This window comes from Mus musculus, chromosome 6 (genome assembly GCF_000001635.26).
Source record: "Mus musculus strain C57BL/6J chromosome 6, GRCm38.p6 C57BL/6J".
NCBI lineage: Eukaryota > Metazoa > Chordata > Mammalia > Rodentia > Muridae > Mus > Mus musculus.
Window position 1 is genome coordinate 70,673,456 of NC_000072.6, and position 22,258 is coordinate 70,695,713.

Below are 22,258 nucleotides of genomic sequence, written 5' to 3' on the forward strand. Positions count from 1 at the left end.
AGATTTAGGAACCCCTTCTCCTCTAAAAAAATGGAAAACTTGATGGGAGGATAGTTGTCCATCATTTAAGTTAAAAAGTTGCTTAATCTTTCAAATACAGGCTTACATTCTCAACTCAGTGTGTTTATTCTCCGATTGATTTTATTTGCTTGCCCTCACAAACAGCCTGCTATAGTTACTTAGAAACATAACCTGTGCTATAGTTATTTTTCAGCTTTGCTTCCAAAGTTTCTATCTGTGTGCCCATCCTCAAATTAAGCTTTAGTAACCAATTTTTTAATTTTCCTTTTGTCTTGATCCAGTATTCTTGATTTTAACAACTATATTTGTGTTCAAAGTCTTACTGCCGTTTTCTTTACTTTCTCTCTTTCTTTAATCTTTCTTTCTTTTATCAGCTTTTGTGTATGGTGTATAAAATATGTGAGTGAATGTAACATGTAGTGTACATGGAGGACAAAGGACAGCCCTAGGTGGTGGTCCTCAAATTCCACCTTGTTTGAGAGAGGGTGTCATCACAGAACTTTCCAGACATGGGATTCAGGGGAAGAGAAGACTTAAGGAATACCTTCTCCGTGCAGACAAGGAATGAGCTCACATCAACCTGGAATTCTCTAAAGCACTTAGACAATAGTATTCCTTGGATCTGTATCCCTAATGGAGAAGAACTTTTTTCCTGCACTATGGCTTGCTGTACCTATAAGCTGGAAAACAGAGAAAATGTCCTCCTATGAGAAATACTGATTAGAATACTACCATCCAACTAGAACTATCCATCTGTGAAGCTGGAAAATTACCTCAGATGCCCTACATGTAAACATGTATTGCTTTCCTGAGAGAGCTAAATCTCTGCAGAAAGACACTGTTACATGGAATCTACGCTTCTAGCCTCCTCCAGTACTGCATCTGTGATGAACGATGCCTCTCTGAGAGGATATGTGGGATCCTCTGATTGCTCTCTCCAAGTCAACCTACCCACTGTTTGCAGGTTCACAGAGGGTCACCTTCTCTAGTAAACCACTACCAAGTGATCCACAACTCCTTTACTTTCTTCTAAAGGGAAATGTCAAGTGAAATTTGCTCTTCAGAATGCAAATCCCCTTTCCTTGCAAAGCTTAAATCAAATGAAATCTGACTTTAGAGATTTTTCAATTGACCCTGACCAATATACTGATGCTTTCCAAAATCTCACCCTGCTAATGGATATAGGCTACAAAAAGACAATGTTACTCTTACATCAGACAAATATAAGTTCAGGAACACAAGTAGTTTCCAGGCTGCTGAATCTCATGCTGATGACCATCTGGCATCCTATGTCCACCTTACCAGTTCTTCTGTGAATGGAAAGAGACCCCATATTCAAGGAGATCATTTCCTAAGAAAACATTTAATGGAGCTGTACAAGTTCTTTCATGGAAGAGCAAGATAAATATGTTCAAGCTTATATAGAAGAGGGACTAATAAGGGCCATGATCAAACCTTAATCTACTCCAAATTGACTTCTATGGGTTAAAACCTTGTAGGAAAATCCTCTCACACTGAAACTTATAGAGGAGAAAGTGACGAAAATCCTCGAAGATATGGGAACAGGGGAAAATTCCTAAAGAGAGCTACGATGGCTTGTGCTGTAAGATCAAGAAACAACAAATGGGACCTCATAAAATTGCAAAGCTTCTGTAAGAAAAAAGACAGTGTCAATAAGACAAAAAGGACACCAACAGATTGGGAAAAAATTTCTACCAATCCTAAACCTGATAGAGGATTAATATCCAATATATACAAAGAGCTCAAAAAGCTGGACACCAGAAATTCAAATAACCCCATTAAAAAATGAGGTACAGATATTAGCAAACAATTCCCAGCTGAAGAATAAAAAAGGGCTGAGAAGCACCTGAAAAAATGTTCAACATCCTTAATCATGAGGAAATGCAAATCAAAACAACCCTGAGATTCCACCTCACACCAGTTAGAATGGCTAAGATCAAAAATTCAGGTGACAGCAGATGCTGGCAAGGATGTGGAGAAAGAGGAACACTCCTCCATTGCTGGTGGGATTGCAAGCTTGTACAACCACTCTGAAAATCACTCTGGCTGTTCCTCAGAAAATTGGGCATAGTTCTACTGGAAGATCCAGCAATACCTTGCCTGGGCATATACGGAGAAGGTGTTCCTACTGGTATAAAGACACATGCTCCACTATGTTCATAGCAGCCTTATGTATAATAGCCAAAAGCTGTAAAGAACCCAAATGTACCTCAAAGAGGAATGGATACAGAAAATGTGGTACATAAGTGAGTACTACTCAGCAATTAAAAACAATGAATATATGAAATACTTGGGCAAATGGATGTATCTGGAGGATATCATCCTGAGTGAGGTAACCCAATCACAAATGAAGTCACTTGATATGCACTCACTGATAAGTGGATATTAGCCCAGAAACCTAGAATACCCAAGATACAACTTCCAAAACACAAGAAAATCAAGAAGGAAGACCAATGGGTGGGTACTTCATTTCTCCCTAGAATATGGAATAAAACATCCATGGAAAGAGTTGCAGAGACAAAGTTTGGAGCTAAGACAAAAGAATGGATCATCCAGAGACTGCCCCTCCCGGGGTCCATCCTATAATCAGCCACCAAATGCAGACACTATTGCATTGGCCAGATTTTGCTGAAGTGACCCTGATATAGCTGTCTCCTGTGAGGCTTTGCCAGTGCCTGGTAAATACAGAAGTGGATGATCACAGTCATCTATAGGTTGGAACACAGGGCCCCCAATATACGAGCTAGAAAAAGTAACCTAGAGCTAAAGGGGTCTGCAATTCCTATAGGTGGAACAACAATATGAACAAATTAGTACCCCCAGAGCTCATGTCTCTAGCTGCATATGTAGCAGAGGATGGCCTAGTTGGCCATTATTGGGAAGAGAGGCCCCTTGGTCTAGCAAACCTTATCTGCCGAAGTATAGGGGAATGCCAGGGCCAAGAAGTTAGAGTGAATGGGTAGGGGAGCAGGGTAGGGGGAGGGTATAGAGGACTTTTGGGTTAGCATTTGAAATGTAAATGATGAAAATATCTAATAAAAAATGTCGGAAAGAAAAAAACAAATATATATATATATATATTTGACCCAAGCCGGGCAGTGTTGGCCCTTTAATCCGAGCATTTGGGAGGCAAAAGCAGGCAGGTTTCTGAGTTTGACGACGGCCTTGTATACAGAGTGAGTTCCAGGACAGACAGGGCTATACAAAGAAATATATATATTACCCATGCCAAGGGATATATATATATATATATATATATATATATATGTATAATACATATATATATATATATATATATATATATATATCCCTTGGCATGGGTAATATATATTGCATAATTAGGAAATATTTTTTTATTCTGGGAATGAATGAGATATATCACCTAACTTCCCACATTATTTCAAGTTAAATTTTAACTTTGAATACAAAATTCAAATAAAAGTGCTCATACCTCAAAAGGGAAGATAACATGAAAGAATAATGTGTTAATTACACATGATATATATTTGTTTTACCCTGTTTATCTCTCTTTGAATTGTAGCTGGTTCACTACACTGAATGTGCACAATAAAACAAAAGCATCCATCTCTATATGGCAGAAACCTGGAAAAGCAAACAATGAGCATAAGCTGAGGAGGAGGGAATTGTCCATCTTTCCTTCATCCTCCCTATTTCCTCACTTCTGTCTTTCTCATTCTTTCTTCTTTTCCCTTCCTCCCTTCCCTTGTTCTTCTCTGCCTCTTCTTCCTTCCTCCTCCATCTCCCTCCCATCTTCCTACTCTCCACATTTCAATGCTTCTTACTATTTCTTCTTATCATAAGTATTCTTACAACATTATTTTCATGTTTAATTAAAATACTACTGTGATTTGTCAAACCATAAAATATTGCTAGGATATCCATCTTTCTGACTACATAAACCTAGATAAAGGGGCATCAGTTTGATAACAAGAAGAAATACATATCTAACTATCTATCCACCTAACTATCTTACAATTTCTCTGAGGAAAAATGAACAGTTGTGTTAATTAACTTTTGATCACCATGACAAAATACAAGATATTTTTCACTTAATAATCTTGGATATTTTGAAGAACTACAAAAAAAAAAGATGTATCTTGGTACATCTCCACTACATGCTTCTTTTCTTCATTTTTGAACTCCTACATTTCCTGCACTATTATTTATATTCAGCAAAAAAGGACTTCCTCTCATGGGTTTTATTTAAAGACAATGGGCTGACAGGGTGGCTCTTTGGGCAAACTGCTTGTCACATAGGTGTGAGGAACTTGCCTCACATCCCAGGTACTCACAAAAAGTCAGATGCAGTGCCAGCATGGACTGTATTTGGAGTGATGATGTGGAAAGATGGGAGACAGAAACAAGAGAATGTCCACAATTACCTGGCCTAAAAAGCATTTCATGTGTAGAGTTGAACAACAGACCTGTTGCAGATCTATAACCAAACTTGTCTTCTGATCTCCACCCACATACCATGGCCAGAGAAGTTACCTTCAAGCATGAACATGAACAAATATACAAACATACAAAGAGACATCATACACTTGCATCTAAAACATGAATCTAAAAAATAAGTTAGTAAGCAAAGAATTATGCTACTTTTGTCATTGAATTATTTTTCTCTATTCCCTCTCACATAATGCTTTAATTGGGTGTGTACAATTTTGAGGGATCAAGTTGTTCTTGAATAACTTACATTCTCTACATAGTGCAGCCACAATACACCCCCCAAACTCACACCTCAAAAAGGCTAGAGGGTAAATATTTAATAGAGTAGACTGCAAGGAAAAGCTGGATGGTGTGGTGTGCCATTGTGTGTGGGGGGTTGGAGAGCAACATGGGGAAGGGTATAGGGGACTTTCCAGAACGCATTTGAAATATAAATGAAGAAAATATCTAATAAAAATTGGTTTAAAAAATAATTTAATTTAGTTCTCTTAGAGAGTGATAATTGCCAAACAATCCACTCAAACACCAATCCCATTCAAATAGACATGGTTTATTGAACACCACACACCAGGGACATAATTGAGATTCAAGAGCTGAACTGTGACTCTGAGTTAAGGTCCTATACAGCTCTTTAAGCCTGAAATGTACAAATATCTAAGCCAAGTGTTATTCCACCATCACAATTTGGTGATAGAAGACTGCCTTAGGGACATGTCTTTGTTTTACACTTATCCTGCTCCCAAAGATTGGGATGTTCAACTGTGCCAGGGGACTTGCCTTATCTATCATTCATCTCTTAACCTGCTAACCAGGATGTCAGTTACCCAAGTGCAAGTCTCTTTTCTGCCAAGAATGATGTCAGTTCCTAGGGAGGTCTTGGGAACATAAACTTTTTTGACCCTTTCTCAAAATGGAAGTCTTACTTTAAATAGATGGGAGGCAGCTCTTAAAGGCAAATACCATAAAAGCTTATATACAGGAACAGGAAAGGCTGTTGAGTAGTAGGGTCGATCTAAGCTTATTGTGAGTACCTACACATAGAAGTTCTACCCACTTCTATCATGATTGATTTCCAAGGGCACAGAACATAACAGAACATGTATTCAACTTGGGCATGAGAAAGACTCCTAGTATCAGGAGATGCAACCTATGGGAAAGTTTTCTTAAATTAGTAACAGGACAAAATGGCAGGCTAGCCAGATAACAGTTACCTAGGCATTAACATTTTACCTAGGCCTTAACATTTCATATAGACCTTAGTATTTTAACTAGACATTAACAAGTTCTAGTAGTGTTATATGAAAACTAAATAATATTAATGTAAATGTTACTTATTCCCCTGTTATAATTACTCTCTAGAAGGCTTACTGCCTTCATTGGCTAACCTAGGAATAGTCCTGGAAGCCTCTGTATCAATCTAATCTAGGCCTAGTATGTTTTCATCCTCTGAGACTTGCTGCTGAATAAGCTCACCTTTTCTTTACTCTCTGAATTCAAGCTCACTGTTTCGACTCATCTTTTCTGTCTAAAAATCCCCTCCCAGATGAATTATTCAACACATATATTAATAGAACTATATTCAAAAACAGATGAAAATGTGGGGCTTGGAGACAGGCAGAAGAATTGATCATTTGTATAACACAAGCTATGGTTCCTCAAGGGCTGCAAACTCAAGTTCCTCCTGCCTCAGCTTCTTACATGATTGGGTTACTAGGATACATCATCATGCCTGGCAGAAATACAGTTCTTGATGCTATACACAAGGCAAGGCAAGAGCACCAAGAGCAATGGGAGAAACTCAGGGAAGCAGGAGAATAACATCAGAAATATTTATTATTGTCTCACACCAAAAATAAACATCCTTACAGTAAAAACTATGAAATTGAGGATGTTTAAAAATGTATGACCCTTGGTATGCTTAGTATATGTTGCATGATATAGAAATATTTTTTGTTCTGAGCACAAATGAGAAATATCACCTAACTTCCCACATTAAAACAGGTCAACATTCTAATTTTGAATACAAAAATCAACTAAAAGTGAGCATACCTCAAAAAGGAAGGCAAAATGTGAAGAATAAGTTGTTAATTTCATGCAATGTACATTTGTTTTACCCTGTTTATCTCATCGCTGAACTGTAGCTGGTTAAGTACAGTGACTGTGCACAATAAAACGAAGGATTGTCAGTCATCAAAGGTAGGAGAGGCCCTTCAACCTGTGAGGCTTTTATGCCCCAGTGTAAGGAAATGCCAGGGAAGAGGGAGGGAGTTGGTTGGCAGGGGGAGGTGGAATGGATAGGGTGTTTTCAGAGGGGAAACCAGGAAAGAAGATAACATTTGAAACATAAATAAAGAAAATATGTAATAAAAAATGATCAATGTCTATATGGCAGAAACCTGGGTAAGGAAACAATGAGCATAAGCAGAGGAGAAGGGAATTGTCCATCTTTCCTTCCTCCTCCCTATTTCCTCACTTCTTTCTTTCTTTCTCATTCTTTCTTCTTTTCTCTTCTTCCCTTCCCTGGTTCTTCTCTTTCTCTTCTTCCTTTCTGCCTCCTCCTCCCTCCTTTTTTCTACTCTCCCCATTCCAATTCTCCTTACTCTTCCTTCTTTTCATAAGTCTTCTTATATCTTTATTTCTTATTTAATTAAAACATTTCTATTTCACTGCCTACCTTAAAATCTTGCTAGGAAATCCAAAAAGGAGGCAGCAATCTGAGAATATGAAGAAATATTCACTTCTTTATCTACCTATTTATCCATCTATCTATCTTACAAATTCTCTGGGAAGGAATAGAGTTTTCTCCATTAGTTTTTATGCCCACAACAAAATACAACATATTTGTCTTTTAATAATCTTGAATGTTTTGAAGAACTACACAAATGAAGTATCTAGACACATCATTACATGCTTCTTTTCTTCATTTTTGAACTCCGACATTTCCTGAAATATTATTTCTGTTCTGTAAAAAGAAATTCATCTCACTGGTTTACTTGAAGACAAGGAGCTGACAGGGTGGCTCTGTGGGCAAAGTCTTTGTCACATAGGTGTGAGGACCTGGCTCATATCCCAGGTAACCACAAAAAGTCAGATGCAGCACCAATATGGACTGTATTTGGAGTGATGCTGTAGCAAAATGAGGGAAGAGAGGAAACAAGAGAATCCCACAAGAGCCTGACCTAAAATGCATTTCATGCATAAGGTTGACCAACAGACCTTTTATCAGATCAACACCAAAATTTGTATTACATACCATGAACAGAGAAGTTACCTTGAAACATGAACATGAAAAAATATAAAAACATACAAAGAGACATCATATACATAGGTCTAAAACATGGATCTAAAAAAAATAAGGTAGCATTGTGGGAAGCCACATGTGCCGTTGGAGAGTGTCACTGACTACTGCTGGCCACCACGCATAAGTTTGGACAAACAACCAATGTGTACATATGCAGTAAAGTTTTTTGCAAAGACACTGCCTGGCCCGGGCATGATAATGAGGCTTTGAGAGTATAACCAATCTGATGTGAGACATGCAAATGAGGTATGATAATGAGGCTCTGTGAGGTACAGAGAGAGAGAGAGTAGCCAATCAGATGAGGAACATGCAAATGAGGCTTAGTGCATAACCCATCTGGGTGTGAGACATGCCTCTCCTAGGCCTATATAAGCAGCACCAGTTCTGAGCTCGGGGTCTCTTCGCCTCTGCAATCAAGCTCTCCCAATGAACGTGTGCAGAAGGATCCTGTTGCAGCGTCGTTCTTGCTGGTCGAGTCCAGTGCGCGCAAGAAGTGGTGCCGAAAACCCGGGACAAAAAACATCTTCAGGCATGAGCGAAGACCCCCTGCTACAGGGAGGATTCAGAACTGCATCACGGGGAAGGAGTGGTTAATAAAGGTTCCCGTAAAACAGACTGCTGAGAAGGATCCGACTGCGTGGATTCAGAACTCTTCAGCTGAGGAACGGTGGTACCGGTAAGTCTCCCAAATTGATCCCCAGGTTAAAGGGGGATATGTTTTTTAAGAAAAAGAAAAGGGAGGAAAAATAAAAGGAATCGGTGATAAAGAAAAGGAAATATTAAAGGAAAGGAAAAGGGAAAGGAAAAAAGGAAAGAGAAAAGGAAAAGAGAGAAGAGAAGGAAAGAAAGGATTGAGACGATAAGGTTCCCGGCTTTGGGACAAGTTAAGGTTCATGAGTTATGCTTTTTTCTCCCATTGACCCTTTGTGGGTAGGTCTGATAGTTTTGGTCTTGTTTGTTCTGATATATGGACTCTGTTACTGTTTGAAACTGTGTGTAGAGGCAGTCAAGACAGGTCAGAAAATCCTTACAGAGCAACAAGAAAGTATGTCAGAAGAGGAGAAGGGCTTAAAAAGAAAAAGGAAAAAGAAAGGAGACACAGTGTTATCAGGTAGACCAGAAGAAGAAAGTATACAGCAAGCTTATGGCTTGCTTAATGAAATTTTAAAAAATAATGGCTTGATTATTGCACCAGAAAAAGTACAGCAGTCTAATGTTAGTCATTTTCTAGGAGCCACTATTACTTTATGATGTGTCACCCCACAAAAGATTAGTATAAGAAAAGATCATCTAAAGACATTAAATGATTTTCAAAAATTATTAGGAGATATAAATTGGATTAGACCTTATTTAAGGATCCCTACTTCGGAATTAAAACCTTTATTTCAAATTTTAGAAGGAGAATCACATATTACCTCATTGAGGCAATTAACACCTGAGGCTTCTGATGTTCTTAGGAAGGTGGAAAGAGCTATCCAAAAAGCACAGTTACATCGTATAAATGAGCAAGAACCTTTGTACCTATGCATATTAAGAACCATAAATTTGCCAACTGCTGTGTTATGGCAAGATGGTCCTTTAGTATGGATACATCCACATATATCCCCTAATAAGACTATAGAGCATTATCCCACCATGGTAGCAAACATGGCACACAAAGGGATAAAAACTTCAATTACTCACTTTGGAAAAATGCCTGATAGCATAATTGTCCCTTATACTGTCGCACAAATGCAAATATTGTGTGCTACTATAGATGAATGGGCCATTCTTAGATGCAGTTATTCTGGTTTAATTGATAATCATTATCCTAAACATCCGTTATTGCATTTTATGTTATTACATCCAGTAATATTTCCAAAGGTAATGGCTAATACCCCTATCAAGGGAACCATCTATATTTATACAGATGGATCCAAAACAGGAATTGGAAGTTATGTAATCAATGAAAAGGCTGTAAGGTTGCAATTTACACCAGGAGCCCCTCAATTGGTAGAATGTTTGGTGGTTTTAAACGTTTTTAAAAGATTTCCTATGCCCATAAATATTATCTCTGATTCTGTTTATGTAGTTAATGCGGTTCTAGCATTAGAGACTGCCAGAAATTTTAAGCAGTCTAGTCTTGTATCTGAAATTTTGAAGAAAATAAAAATTGTATTTTGATGCATGAGCATCCCTTTTATATTCAACATATTAGAGCACATACATCATTACCTGGGCCTATGGTTAAGGGAAATGCAATTGCTGATTCAGCCACCAGAGACATGGTTTTCCTATCACAAAGTTCTGTAGAAAGTGCTAAGAATTTTCATCAGCTTTATCATGTCCCTGCTTCTACATTACGACAAAAGTTTAAGCTCACACGAACAGAAGCCCGAAATATTGTCCTACAGTGTGGTAAATGTGTAGAATTTATTAATGCACCTTCTGTGGGTGTTAATCCTCGTGGATTGCGATGCCTAGATGTTTGGCAAATGGACGTCACGTATATCCCATCTTTTGGGAAATTACAATATGTACATGTATCCATCAATACCAGTTCTGGTGTCCTACATGCCTCTCCCTTGACATGGGAAAGAGCAGTTCATGTCATATCTCACTGCTTAGAGGCTTGGGCTGCATGGGGCAAGCCCCTAGTGTTAAAGACAGATAATGGTCCTGCATATACTTCTTCTAAATTTAGCCAATTTTGCAAACAAATGCAAGTGAAACACATTATTGGATTGCCCTATAATCCACAGGGCCAAGGTATCATTGAGAGAGCCCATTGCACTCTGAAACAATATTTGCAAAAACAGAAAGGGGGAATAGAGGCTATGACGCCAAAGATGGCTCTATCCCTTACAATATTAATTCTTAATTTTTTAAAATTGGATGATGCTGGAAGATCACCAGCTGAAAGGCATGGACAATGGCCTCAATTGCCCAATGAAATGGTCAAATAGAAAAATGTCCTTGATAATAAATGGTATGGCCCGGATCCTATCTTAATCAGATCCTGGGGAGCTATTTGTGTTTTTCCACAGGGTGAAGAAAATCCACTTTGGGTCCCGACGCGACCAACAAGGACCGTGAAAGAGCAAGATGAACCCCAAGATGATTCTCCTGCTCCTGATGTTTGAGACCGGGATAAGTATACCTTTATGGGCCATAGTAAGATCATTGCCAGTACCTTTACCGGTACATTCCAATTCTTCTACCTAGCCTTTGTTTTTTGCAAAGGAATGTTTTTTGGATGTGCCTTATGCACGACAAACTCCTCAAGAGCCACGGGTGTATAAGAGTACTAGTTTTCATTTAAATTATACATTATGCTTTGTGCATAATGTAGATAAACCTTTTACACCCTGTATATTTTTTAAGAAAAAGATTATCTTTAATTGGGCAGATCAAATTAATACTGCTGACACTATAAGTCAGATAGCAAAAACAAAAACAAAAAACAAACAAACAAACAAAACAAAACAAAACAAAAACAAAAAAACAAAAACAAAAAAAAAAGTCTGAGGCATTGCTTACCCTGCAAAGGGTGGATTCTCATATCACCTCAGGGTTAATGTTAGTGAATCAGAGTGGATATTTTACAACAATGACATGGAACAGATGATGGATGTCATACAAATGAGTTGTGTGGCATCCACTTTGCATGTGTGCATAACTCCCAATAGGTATATTAATAATTCTTTTATTAAAAGTACAGACCTATCGAATTACCTGAAGGGGAACTGGTCGCAGGAGCTGGAAAGGTTGCAGACGAGGCTGCAGATACAGATCCTGAACCTTAATGGGACCAGAGTGGAACCAGTGACCCTCGGAGACTTTACCTCTTGGCTTACCTCTGCTTTTTCTAACTTTAAGGAATGGGTGGGAGTGATTTTGTTTGGTGCTGCCATATGCTGTGGACTGGTGTTCATGCTCTGGTTGGTATGCAAATTCAGAACCCAACAAAAACGTGACAAGGTGATTATAACTCAGGCACTTTTAGCTATTGAAAACGACTCCTCCCCTGAAATTTGGTTATCCATGCTCAAGAATTAGTTGGCATCTGAGTTCTCTACTCTTGCACTCCACGGCACTGAGATGAGAGAGACTCAACGATCATTGATCAGCCCTTGCACATCACTGAGGTTTCCTCATTGCAAGCAATAGAGTGATCATGATTTCACCACTAATTCATTTTTTGGCTGGCCTCTTTTACAGAGTTCGCCCTAGGTCATTTAGCAGTTATTGTCACACAGCACTGCGGTATCCAGAGACGGGCAACTTTCCTCGTGCACCTAAGACATGGGGCCTGGTGGCGATAGGGTTACCCTATGACGGGTAAGGCTGTGACATTAGGGGAACGACCTAAAACAGGAGCCACGGCGGATGAACATAATTGCACAGGCCTAGTCCAGGTTTCCTCATTGCAAGCAATAGAGTGATCATGATTTCACCACTAATTCATTTTTTGGCTGGCCTCTTTTACAGAGTTCGCCCTAGGTCATTTAGCAGTTATTGTCACACAGCACTGCGGTATCCAGAGACGGGCAACTTTCCTCGTGCAACCTAAGACATGGGGCCTGGTGGCGATAGGGTTACCCTATGACGGGTAAGGCTGTGACATTAGGGGAACGACCTAAAACAGGAGCCACGTCGGATGAACATAATTGCACAGGCCTAGTCCAGCCTCATTTTATTAAAACAAAAAGGGGGAGATGTGGGAAGCCACATGTGCCGTTGAAGAGTGGCACTGACTACTGCTGGCCACCACGCATAAGTTTGGACAAACAACCAATGTGTACATATGCAGTAAAGTTTTTTGCAAAGACACTGCCTGGCCTGGGCATGATAATGAGGCTTTGAGAGTATAACCAATCAGATGTGAGACATGCAAATGAGGTATGATAATGAGGCTCTGTGAGGTACAGAGAGAGAGAGAGTAGCCAATCAGATGAGGAACATGCAAATGAGGCTTAGTGCATAACCAATCCGGGTGTGAGACACGCCTCTCCTAGGCCTATATAAGCAGCACCAGTTCTGGGCTCGGGGTCTCTTCCCCTCTGCAATCAAGCTCTCCCAATGAACGTGTGCAGAAGGATCCTGTTGCAGCATTGTTACTGCTGGCCAGTCCAGCGCGCGCAAGATAGCATGCCAAGAATTATGTTACTTTTCTTCACTGAATAATTGCTCTCTATAACCTCTTAAATAATGCTTTCACTGGGTGTGTACAATTTTGTGGGATCAAGTTCTTGAAATAACTTACATTTTCTACATAGTGCAGCCACAATGCATTCCCCTACTTCACACCTCAAAAAGGGTAGAGGGTAAATATTTAATAGAGTAGACTGCAAGGAAGAGCTGGATGATACTGGTGCTCAACTTAATCCCAGCAGTCAGGAGGCAGAGACAGGAGGATCTGGTGTAAAGAGTGAGCTTCAGGACAACCAAGAATAGATAGAGAAACCCTGTCATCAAAAAAAAAGAAATGTATTTAGAAGGGTCCTTTAAGACACGTGTGATGCTCTAGTAAATTTTCTGCTGACAGCAACTCCCTGTGGGGAAACAGGAGCAGATGCCCTTGGAGCAACAGTACATACTCTGCTGATTTGCATATGAAATAATTTTAAACAGCCCAGACTTCTTTAAGGGCAGCTGCCAGGAGCCTAAGAAGCATCCTCTCATCTAGTTCTCAGAGATGGAGTCAGACACACTCCTGCTATGGGTGCTGCTGCTCTGGGTTCCAGGTGAGAGTGCAGAGAAGTGTTGGATGCAACCTCTGTTGAGATCATTACTTTCCATGCATATGGACTCCTGAACATTATAATTAATGCATTTGTAATTGGCTTTGAGTTTCCTGATTCCCCTTCATGTCCTGGTTTCTAATACTGATGCCCACAGTATTCTTGAAATTTTTAAATGAAATTGGAAGGCTTTTATACATATATAACAATAGTCTCTATGTTTTCAATTCCAGGCTCCACTGGTGACATTGTGCTGACCCAATCTCCAGCTTCTTTGGCTGTGTCTCTAGGACAGAGAGCCACTATCTTCTGCAGAGCCAGCCAGAGTGTCGATTATAATGGAATTAGTTATATGCACTGGTTCCAACAGAAACCAGGACAGCCACCCAAACTCCTCATCTATGCTGCATCCAACCTAGAATCTGGGATCCCTGCCAGGTTCAGTGGCAGTGGGTCTGGGACAGACTTCACCCTCAACATCCATCCTGTGGAGGAGGAAGATGCTGCAACCTATTACTGTCAGCAAAGTATTGAGGATCCTCCCACAGTGCTCCAGGGCTGAACAAAAACCTCCTGGAGTTGCAGCTCACTGAGGCTCAGTCTCTCAGTTCTCTCTTACTCTCTGACATCTCAACACAGAGCTCTAGGTTTGTTTGGAAAAATATCTCAAATAATGAAACAAGTTTTATAAACATATATGTGTGTGTGTCACGTGCTTCATGATTTATAATTTAATTATTTCCAAACAAAATATATGATTGCTTGAGCCAGTTAGTGGAGGGACATGCTTTTATTCCCAGCACTTGGGAGGCAGAGGCAAGCAGATTTCTGAGTTCAAGACCAACCTGGTCTACACAGTGAGTTCCAGGACAGCCAGGGCTACACAGAAAACTCTGTCTTGAAAGTATATATTTATGTATATATATATATATAGTTATAGTTATTTATAGTTATATATATAATTATATATATAGTTATATATATAGTTGTATATATGGTTATATATATATGGTTATCTATAGTTTTATATATATATATAGCTATATATAATTGTTTTATATTTTTGTCATTTAAATTTTTATTAATGCATATTTAGGTTTGGATGATTTTCCCCTCTCCCCTCACTGCCTATTCCACCCACCCTCAGCATTCTTCTTTCACTTTCCTGTCATTGAGGATATACTATCTCTTTTTTACAATTATTTAAATAAATAAAAAGATAATAAATACAAATTATGTCATTAAAAATAGTGTTAACCAAATTTATTTATTGTAGTGTGTGTATATGTGTGTGTGTGTGTGTGTGTGTGTGTGTGTGTGTAAGGACAACCTGCAGAAGTTAGTTCTTTCTTTCCACGAGGTCCAATCTGGGAACTAAACTCAGGTCATCAGTCTTCTGTGTGCATGCTTCCTTACACAGGGTGAGCAACCTTGCCAGCCTGGGGTTCAATTGCTTTTCCTTTAATCATTTATTTTCATTTTAAATTGTGTACATGGGGGAGGGGTGTAAGTGTGAGTACCCATAGCAGTCAGAAGAAGAAAGCACATCCCAGGGAGCTGGAGATACAGGAGGTTTTGAGCAAGTTGATGTGGGTGCTCAAGACCAAACTGGGATCCTCTACAAGAACAAGATATGCTCTGAACTGCTAACTCATTTATTCACCTCTAATCTACCATTTATTAAGGAACTCCTTTAGATTTAGGAACCCCTTCTCCCCTAAAATAATGGAAGACTTGATGGGAGGATAGTTGTCCATCGCTTAAGTTAAAAGGAGCTTGTAACTTAATCTTTCAAATACAGGTTTACATTCTCAACTCAGTGTGTTTATTCTCAGATTGCTTTTATTTGCTTCCCCTTACAAACAGCTTGCTATAGTTACTTAGAAACATAGGCTGTGCTATAGTTCTTTTTCTGCATTGGTTCCAATGTCTCTATCAGTGTGCCCATCCCCAAATTAAGTTTTAGTATCAGATTTTTTTATTTTCCTTTTATCTTGATCCAGTATTTTTTATTTTAACAGCTTCTTTTTTTAAATATTTTTATTACATATTTTCCTCAATTTTATTTCCAATGCTATCCCAAAAGTCCCCCATACCCTCCCCCCCACTTCCCTACCCACCCATTCCCATTTTTTTGGCCCTGGCATTCCCCTGTATTGGGGCATGTACAGTTTGCGTGTCCTATATTTGTGTTCAATGTCATGATGCCCTTTTCTTCACTTTCTCTCTTTCCTCTTTCTTTTTTTTTTTTTTTGTCAGCTTTTGTGGTTGGTATGTAAAATATGTGAGAGAATGTAACATGTAAAACACATGGAGGACAAATGACAACACTAGGTGTTGGTCCTCAAATTCCAACTTGTTTAAGAGAGGGTATCATCACAGAACTCTCCAGACATGGGATTCAAGGGAAAAGAAGACTTAAGGGATATCTTATCATTGCAGAAAGACAATGAGCTCACATCAACCTGAATTTCTCTAAAGCACTTAGACAATAGTACTCCTTGGATCTGTATCTCTAATGGAGAAGAACTTTTTTCCTGCACTATGGCTTGCTGTACCTATGAGCTGGAAAAAAGAGAAAATGTCCTCCTATGAGAAATACTGATTAGAATACTACCATCCAACTAGAACTATCCATCTGTGAAGCTGGAGAATGATCTCAGATTCCCCTACATGTAAACATGTATTGCTTTCCTGAGAGAGCTAAATCTCTGCAGGAAGACACTGTGACATGGAATTTACCCTTCTAGCCTCCTCCAGTACTGCATCTGTGATGAACAATGCCTCTCTGAGAGGATATGTGAGATCCTCTGATTGCTCTCTCCAAGTCAACCTACCAACTGTTTGCAGGTTCACAGAGGGTCACCTTCTCCAATCAACCACTGCCAAGTGATCCACAACTCCTTTACTTTCTTCTAAAGGGAAATGTCAAGTGAAATTTGCTCTTCAGAATACAAATCCCCTTTTCTTGCAAAGCTTAAATCAAATGAAATCTGACTTTAGAGATTTTTCAATTGACCCTGACCAATATACTGGTGCTTTCCAAAATCTCACCCTGCTAATGGATATAGGCTACAAAAAGACAATGTTACTCTTACATCAGACAAATATAAGTTCAGGAACACAAGCAGTTTCCAGGCTGCTGAATCTCATGCTGATGACCATCTGGCATCCTATGTCCACCTTACCAGTTCTTCTGTGAATGGAAAGAGACCCCATATTCAAGGAGATCATTTCCTAAGAAAACATTTAATGGAGCTGTACAAGTTCTTTCATGGAAGAGCAAGATAAATATTTTCAAGCTTATATAGAAGAGGGACAAATAAGGCCCATGATCAAACCTTAATCTACTCCAAATTGACTTCTATGGGTTAAAACCTTGTAGGAAAACCCTCTCACACTGAAACTTATAGAGGAGAAAGTAATGAAAATCCTCGAAGATATGGGAACAGGGGAAAATTCCTAAAGAGAACTACGATGGCTTGTGCTGTAAGATCAAGAAACAACAAATGGGACCTCATAAAATTGCAAAGCTTCTGTAAGGAAAAAGACACTGTCAATAAGACAAAAAGGACACCAACAGATTGGGAAAAAATTTCTACCAATCCTAAACCTGATAGAGGATTAATATCCAATATATACAAAGAGCTCAAAAAGCTGGACACCAGAAATTCAAATAACCCCATTAAAAAATGAGGTACAGATATTAGCAAATAATTCTCAGCTGAAGAATAAAAAAGGGCTGAGAAGCACCTGAAAAAATGTTCAACATCCTTAATCATGAGGAAATGCAAAACAAAACAACCCTGAGATTCCACCTCACATCAGTCAGAATGGCTAAGATCAAAAATTCAGGTGACAGCAGATGCTGGCAAGGATGTGGAGAAAGAGAAACACTCCTCCATTGCTGGTGGGATTGCAAGCTTGTACAACCACTCTGAAAATCACTCTGGCTGTTCCTCAGAAAATTGGGCATAGTTCTACTGGAAGATCCAGCAATACCTCGCCTGGGCATATATACGGAGAAGGTGTTCCTACTGGTATAAAGACACATGCTCCATTATGTTCATAGCAGCCTTATTTATAATAACCAAAAGCTGGAAAGAACCCAATTGTACCTCAAAGAGGAATGGATACAGAAAATGTGGTACATAAGTGAGTACTACTCAGCAATTAAAAACAATGAATATATGAAATACTTGGGCAAATGGATGTATCTGGAGGATATCATCCTGAGTGAGGTAACCCAATCACAAATGAAGTCACTTGATATGCACTCACTGATAAGTGGATATTAGCCCAGAAACCTAGAATACCCAAGATACAACTTCCAAAACACAAGAAAATCAAGAAGGAAGACCAATGGGTGGGTACTTCATTTCTCCCTAGAATATGGAATAAAACATCCATGGAAAGAGTTGCAGAGACAAAGTTTGGAGCTAAGACAAAAGAATGGATCATCCAGAGACTGCCCCACCCGGGGTCCATCCTATAATCAGCCACCAAATGCAGACACTATTGCATTAGCCAGATTTTGCTGAAGTGACCCTGATATAGCTGTCTCCTGTGAGGCTTTGCCAGTGCCTGGCAAATACAGAAGTGGATGATCACAGTCATCTATAGGTTGGAACACAGGGCCCCCAATAAGTACCCTAGAGCTGAAGGGGACTGCAATTCCTATAGGTGGAACAACAATATGAACAAATTAGTATTGCGTTGCATCCCACTCGACTGGCAAGAAAGATGCATCCACCGGAATCTTCTGCAGCCAAGCTTTATTGCTTACTTCTCAGGAAGACCCCGAACCGGGAAAATGGTGCTGCTTATATAGCCCGCAGCATGACGTTTCAGCACCTGATGTGGCGTGACAGCTCCTGATTCGTTGCTCGCCCATCACCCCACTATTACGCCCTGAGAATGGGCAGTGACTAGGAGTGAGTTCACTATCGCGCCTGTGTACAAGGCTTGTTTACTAGTTAGGCACAGCGGAGGCCAGCGCCATCTTATAATGGCGATTGCTCGCAGCATGCATGGCTTTCCTCAGCGATTGCTCGTGGCGCGGCACGCACGCGATTGCTCGCAGCACGGCTTTCCACATCTCCCCCTTTTTATTTTATTAAAATTTGAGGCTGGTCTAGGCCTATGTAATTATGCCCATCCACTGTGGCTCCTGTCTTAGGTCGTTCCTCCAGTGTCACAGCCTTTCCTGTCATAGGGTAACCCTATCGCCACCGGGCCCCGTTTCTTAGGTTGATCTGTGCATGAGGAAATTTGCCCGTCCCTGGATACCGCAGTGCTATGTGACAGTAACTACTAAATGACCTAGGGCGAACTGTATAAAAGAGGCCAGCCACCAATGTCAACTAATTTTTTAGCATAGATAACCAGATTTCAGGGGAGGCCCCTTGCTCGATGGCAGCAAGTGCTTGAGTTATCACAACCTTGTCATTTGTTTGTTGGGTTCTGAGCTTGCAAACCAACCAGAGCATGAACACAAGTCCACAGCAAGTGACAACACCAAATAAACCTACCCCCACCCATTCCTTAAAATAAGAAAATGCAGATGAAATCCAGGAGGAGAGGCCCTCTGTCAATGACAGGTCACTCGTGTCGAGTTGATCTTTAGAACGGCCGCTCTCAGGGCCTTAAGGGTCTCATCGAATCTTTCAGACCAATTTCCTGCAAGATATAAAGAAAGCTGTCTAGACAGATTAGCTGCATAAGTAAATTTTTCATATTGGACACTGGTAATGCATAGAGCTTCCAGTTTTATTTCACAACCCAACTGGCCCATCTGGTATAGAAAACATATCTGTTCCTCCGCCAGGTCAAGGCGCTGATTCAAAATCATCAGCCCTCCCTTTAACTTGGTACTAACAGAAGTTTGGACAGTGATGGCATCAGCCAGATCTGCTGAAAGCTGATTTAATTTTGTGCCTGATTGAACCGTACTAGCCATAGTGTACCTTGCAGCTGTAGCAGCAGCTGCACTGGCTGAAATTGCTATGATCACGGTAGCAGTAATGCCAAAATCTCTCTTTCGTCGAAACAGAGATAAGGTGGAGGGTGTTTCCACCGGAACAGGGATCCAACGTGGGATCCATGCCACCAACGCACGGGTGTTCTTTGTTACATCCCAACATTGAGAAATCCAACAAGAATCATTGGAACAGACTTCAAATGAATTATTTGAAAGAATAAACAAGAAAGGGGGTAAACACAGACTGGGATAGATGGATAATTAATCTGGTTTACCAAAGTTTTATTGAACCCAGTGATCTCTACACTAGTATTAGTATATCCATAAGAGTCCTGGGGGGTACCATGTATTCCCCAATACTGAGGAAATCTTGAGATGCCAGTAAAAGAAGCCTTTCCAACTGCTCCTCCCTGGATAAAAATCAAAGGATTGAGTTCTGTACAACTGCCATTGACTCCACAAAGCACCCACTTGTGAAAGGGATGCATTCTAAAGTCCTGTATGAAAAGTCCCTTTTTCATAACAAATTCCTTCTCTGGGTCATCTATCATGTTGGGAGAAAAGGAAAAAGTTTTACTCTGATCTGCCCAACGAGTGATGGAGGATTGACAATCAGACCAAGGCAGGATCAGCCCTTCATCTTCCAAGCTACAATGAGGGGCTATTTTTGGTTGGTGGGGACGTTCTTTGTCTGAAAAGTTAGGTGGTAGAAATGTACCATTAACCCTAATTGCCTCCTGCCAAAAGTTCCGATTTGTAAAGGTTATATCTACATTGGAAGTATCTTGGGTTGTGCTCACCCAACCTCCTCGGTGCTCATTAAACTTCCCCAAAGCTCGGGCTGTGAGGTTGATACAATTTCCTGGTCCATTAATTTGAAAACATAAAGAACCCTGTTCTAGTAAAAAGCGATTTTCTCCTGTTGGTGCTCGGGTGAGATCATAGGGTAAATATGGCAAATCCACTGTTTTATTAGTAGTAAAGAATTTTGGAAAAACTATAGCATCATGGCGAACTGGCATTGGTTTAGGGAAAGTCGAGAGAATAGCCCATCTCTGTTCGCCCATTATACTAGGAACCTGAGACTAGTTCAGCATTGTCAGGATCAGGAACATTCCTCGGGAGGTCAGCATCTTCTGCACCATCCTTGATGAATATCCTGCGGGTGAGTCTTTCCGGCAGCCAAAATGGGTTGTCTTCATTCTGTGGAAAAACACAAACAGCTCCCAGGGATCTGATTAAGATAGGATCCGGGCCTTTCCACAGACCAGTTAAAACATCCTTCCATTTGACCATTTCTTTTGGTCTATCAGGGTCTGAGCTATGTCGCTCAGCTGAAGAACGTCCCTGCTCGTCGAGATTCAAAAAATTAAGTATAAAGAGCACCATAGATACCGCTACTCTTGGCACTAAGGGCAGAGTCTCATCAACTCCCCCTTTTTGTTTTATAAGATAAGACTTGAGTGTGCGGTGAGCACGTTTCCACAATTCTTTGTCCTTGAGGATTATAAGGAAGGCCAGTCAGGTGAGTGACATCCATTTCATGACAAAATTGTTGAAATTTAGTAGAAGTATATGCTGGCCCATTATCCGTTTTAAGAATTGTGGGCTTGCCCCCAAGCACTCCAGGCTTCTAGGCAGTGCTGTATAACATGAGAGGCTTTTTCACCTGTTAAAGGTGTCGCAAACATTACACCAGAGCAGGTATCAATGGAAACATGTAAATACTGATTTCTCCCAAAGGAGGAAATATGAGTGACATCCATTTGTCAGACCTGTAATGGCCTGATGCCTCGAGGGTTTACCGCTACATGAGGAGTAGGTAAAAATTGACAACTACCTCTGCACATAAGGCGGAGGTGCACTAGGACCCTGAAGCTTACAGTCCGAAGGCAGAGCAGCAAGCTGGCTTTTGCCAGCCGCTTTTGGGCTTTTTCTGGACTGAGTAGCTTGCATTTTATCTTGCTGGTACCTTTCTCCATTATAACGAACTGCTTCCTCCTCCAAGTCCGTTTCTTCAGAGGAGCTAAGTCCTTCATCTGATTCTGACCTACTAAGAGCTAGCTGCTTAAACTCATCTAGTGGCAGGTAGAGGCTCCTTTCCTATGTGCCTCTCCAGCTCGATTTCCCTTCTTCTCTCCCTTTCCATCCCTTTTTCTAATCTCTCCCAAGGCATTCTTTCCTTTATATCTCTTTTCCTCGGACTCAAGGCCCGTGGAAAGGCCTAAATTCTTCAGTGCACTTTGTTTCCTCTCTACTTTTACTCTCTCTCCCTGCTCTACCTCTGATAGACTTTCTTGAATTTCGTCCAAAACTTTCTGCCCCGCTTCTACCATTTGCTGACAATCCTCATCTGTTAAGCACGATTTCACCAATTTCCACAACGGCATGATCCCTGCTTTAAGTTTGCAGTTCTGCTGTTCCATAACTAGATCTCCTTTCAGTTTCTCCCAAGAAGCGACAGTTAATAACCCTAAGCAAGCATACCATGGTGCCACACGGTCTATCTCCCTGACAAATCCCTCTAAGGTCTTAGTGGCAATTTTTAGGCCACACTGCTTCAGGACCGAGCGTAAGGCCGCTACTATAGAATGGGAGATTCCCATACTGCCGCTGTCCAGTCCTGACCACGACTGAAACTGTTCGCTGTCCAGGCGCTGTCCAGGCCTGACTGTGACTGAAACTGGTCAGCAGTCCCAGCGGTGGAAGCAAAACGAAACCGAAAGGAAAAGTGCAATCACC

At 40.4% G+C, this 22,258-nt stretch overlaps 1 gene segment (V, D, J or C) and 1 further gene; both read left to right on the plus strand.

The window, feature by feature from the left end:
• Igk (immunoglobulin kappa chain complex) overlaps positions 1-22,258 on the plus strand; it is a 3,171,119-nt gene that overhangs the window by 3,117,820 nt on the left and 31,041 nt on the right.
• Igkv3-3 (immunoglobulin kappa variable 3-3) lies at positions 13,491-14,079 on the plus strand. The segment is given in 2 exon segments: positions 13,491-13,539; positions 13,770-14,079. Coding segments are annotated over 2 exon segments (359 nt in total).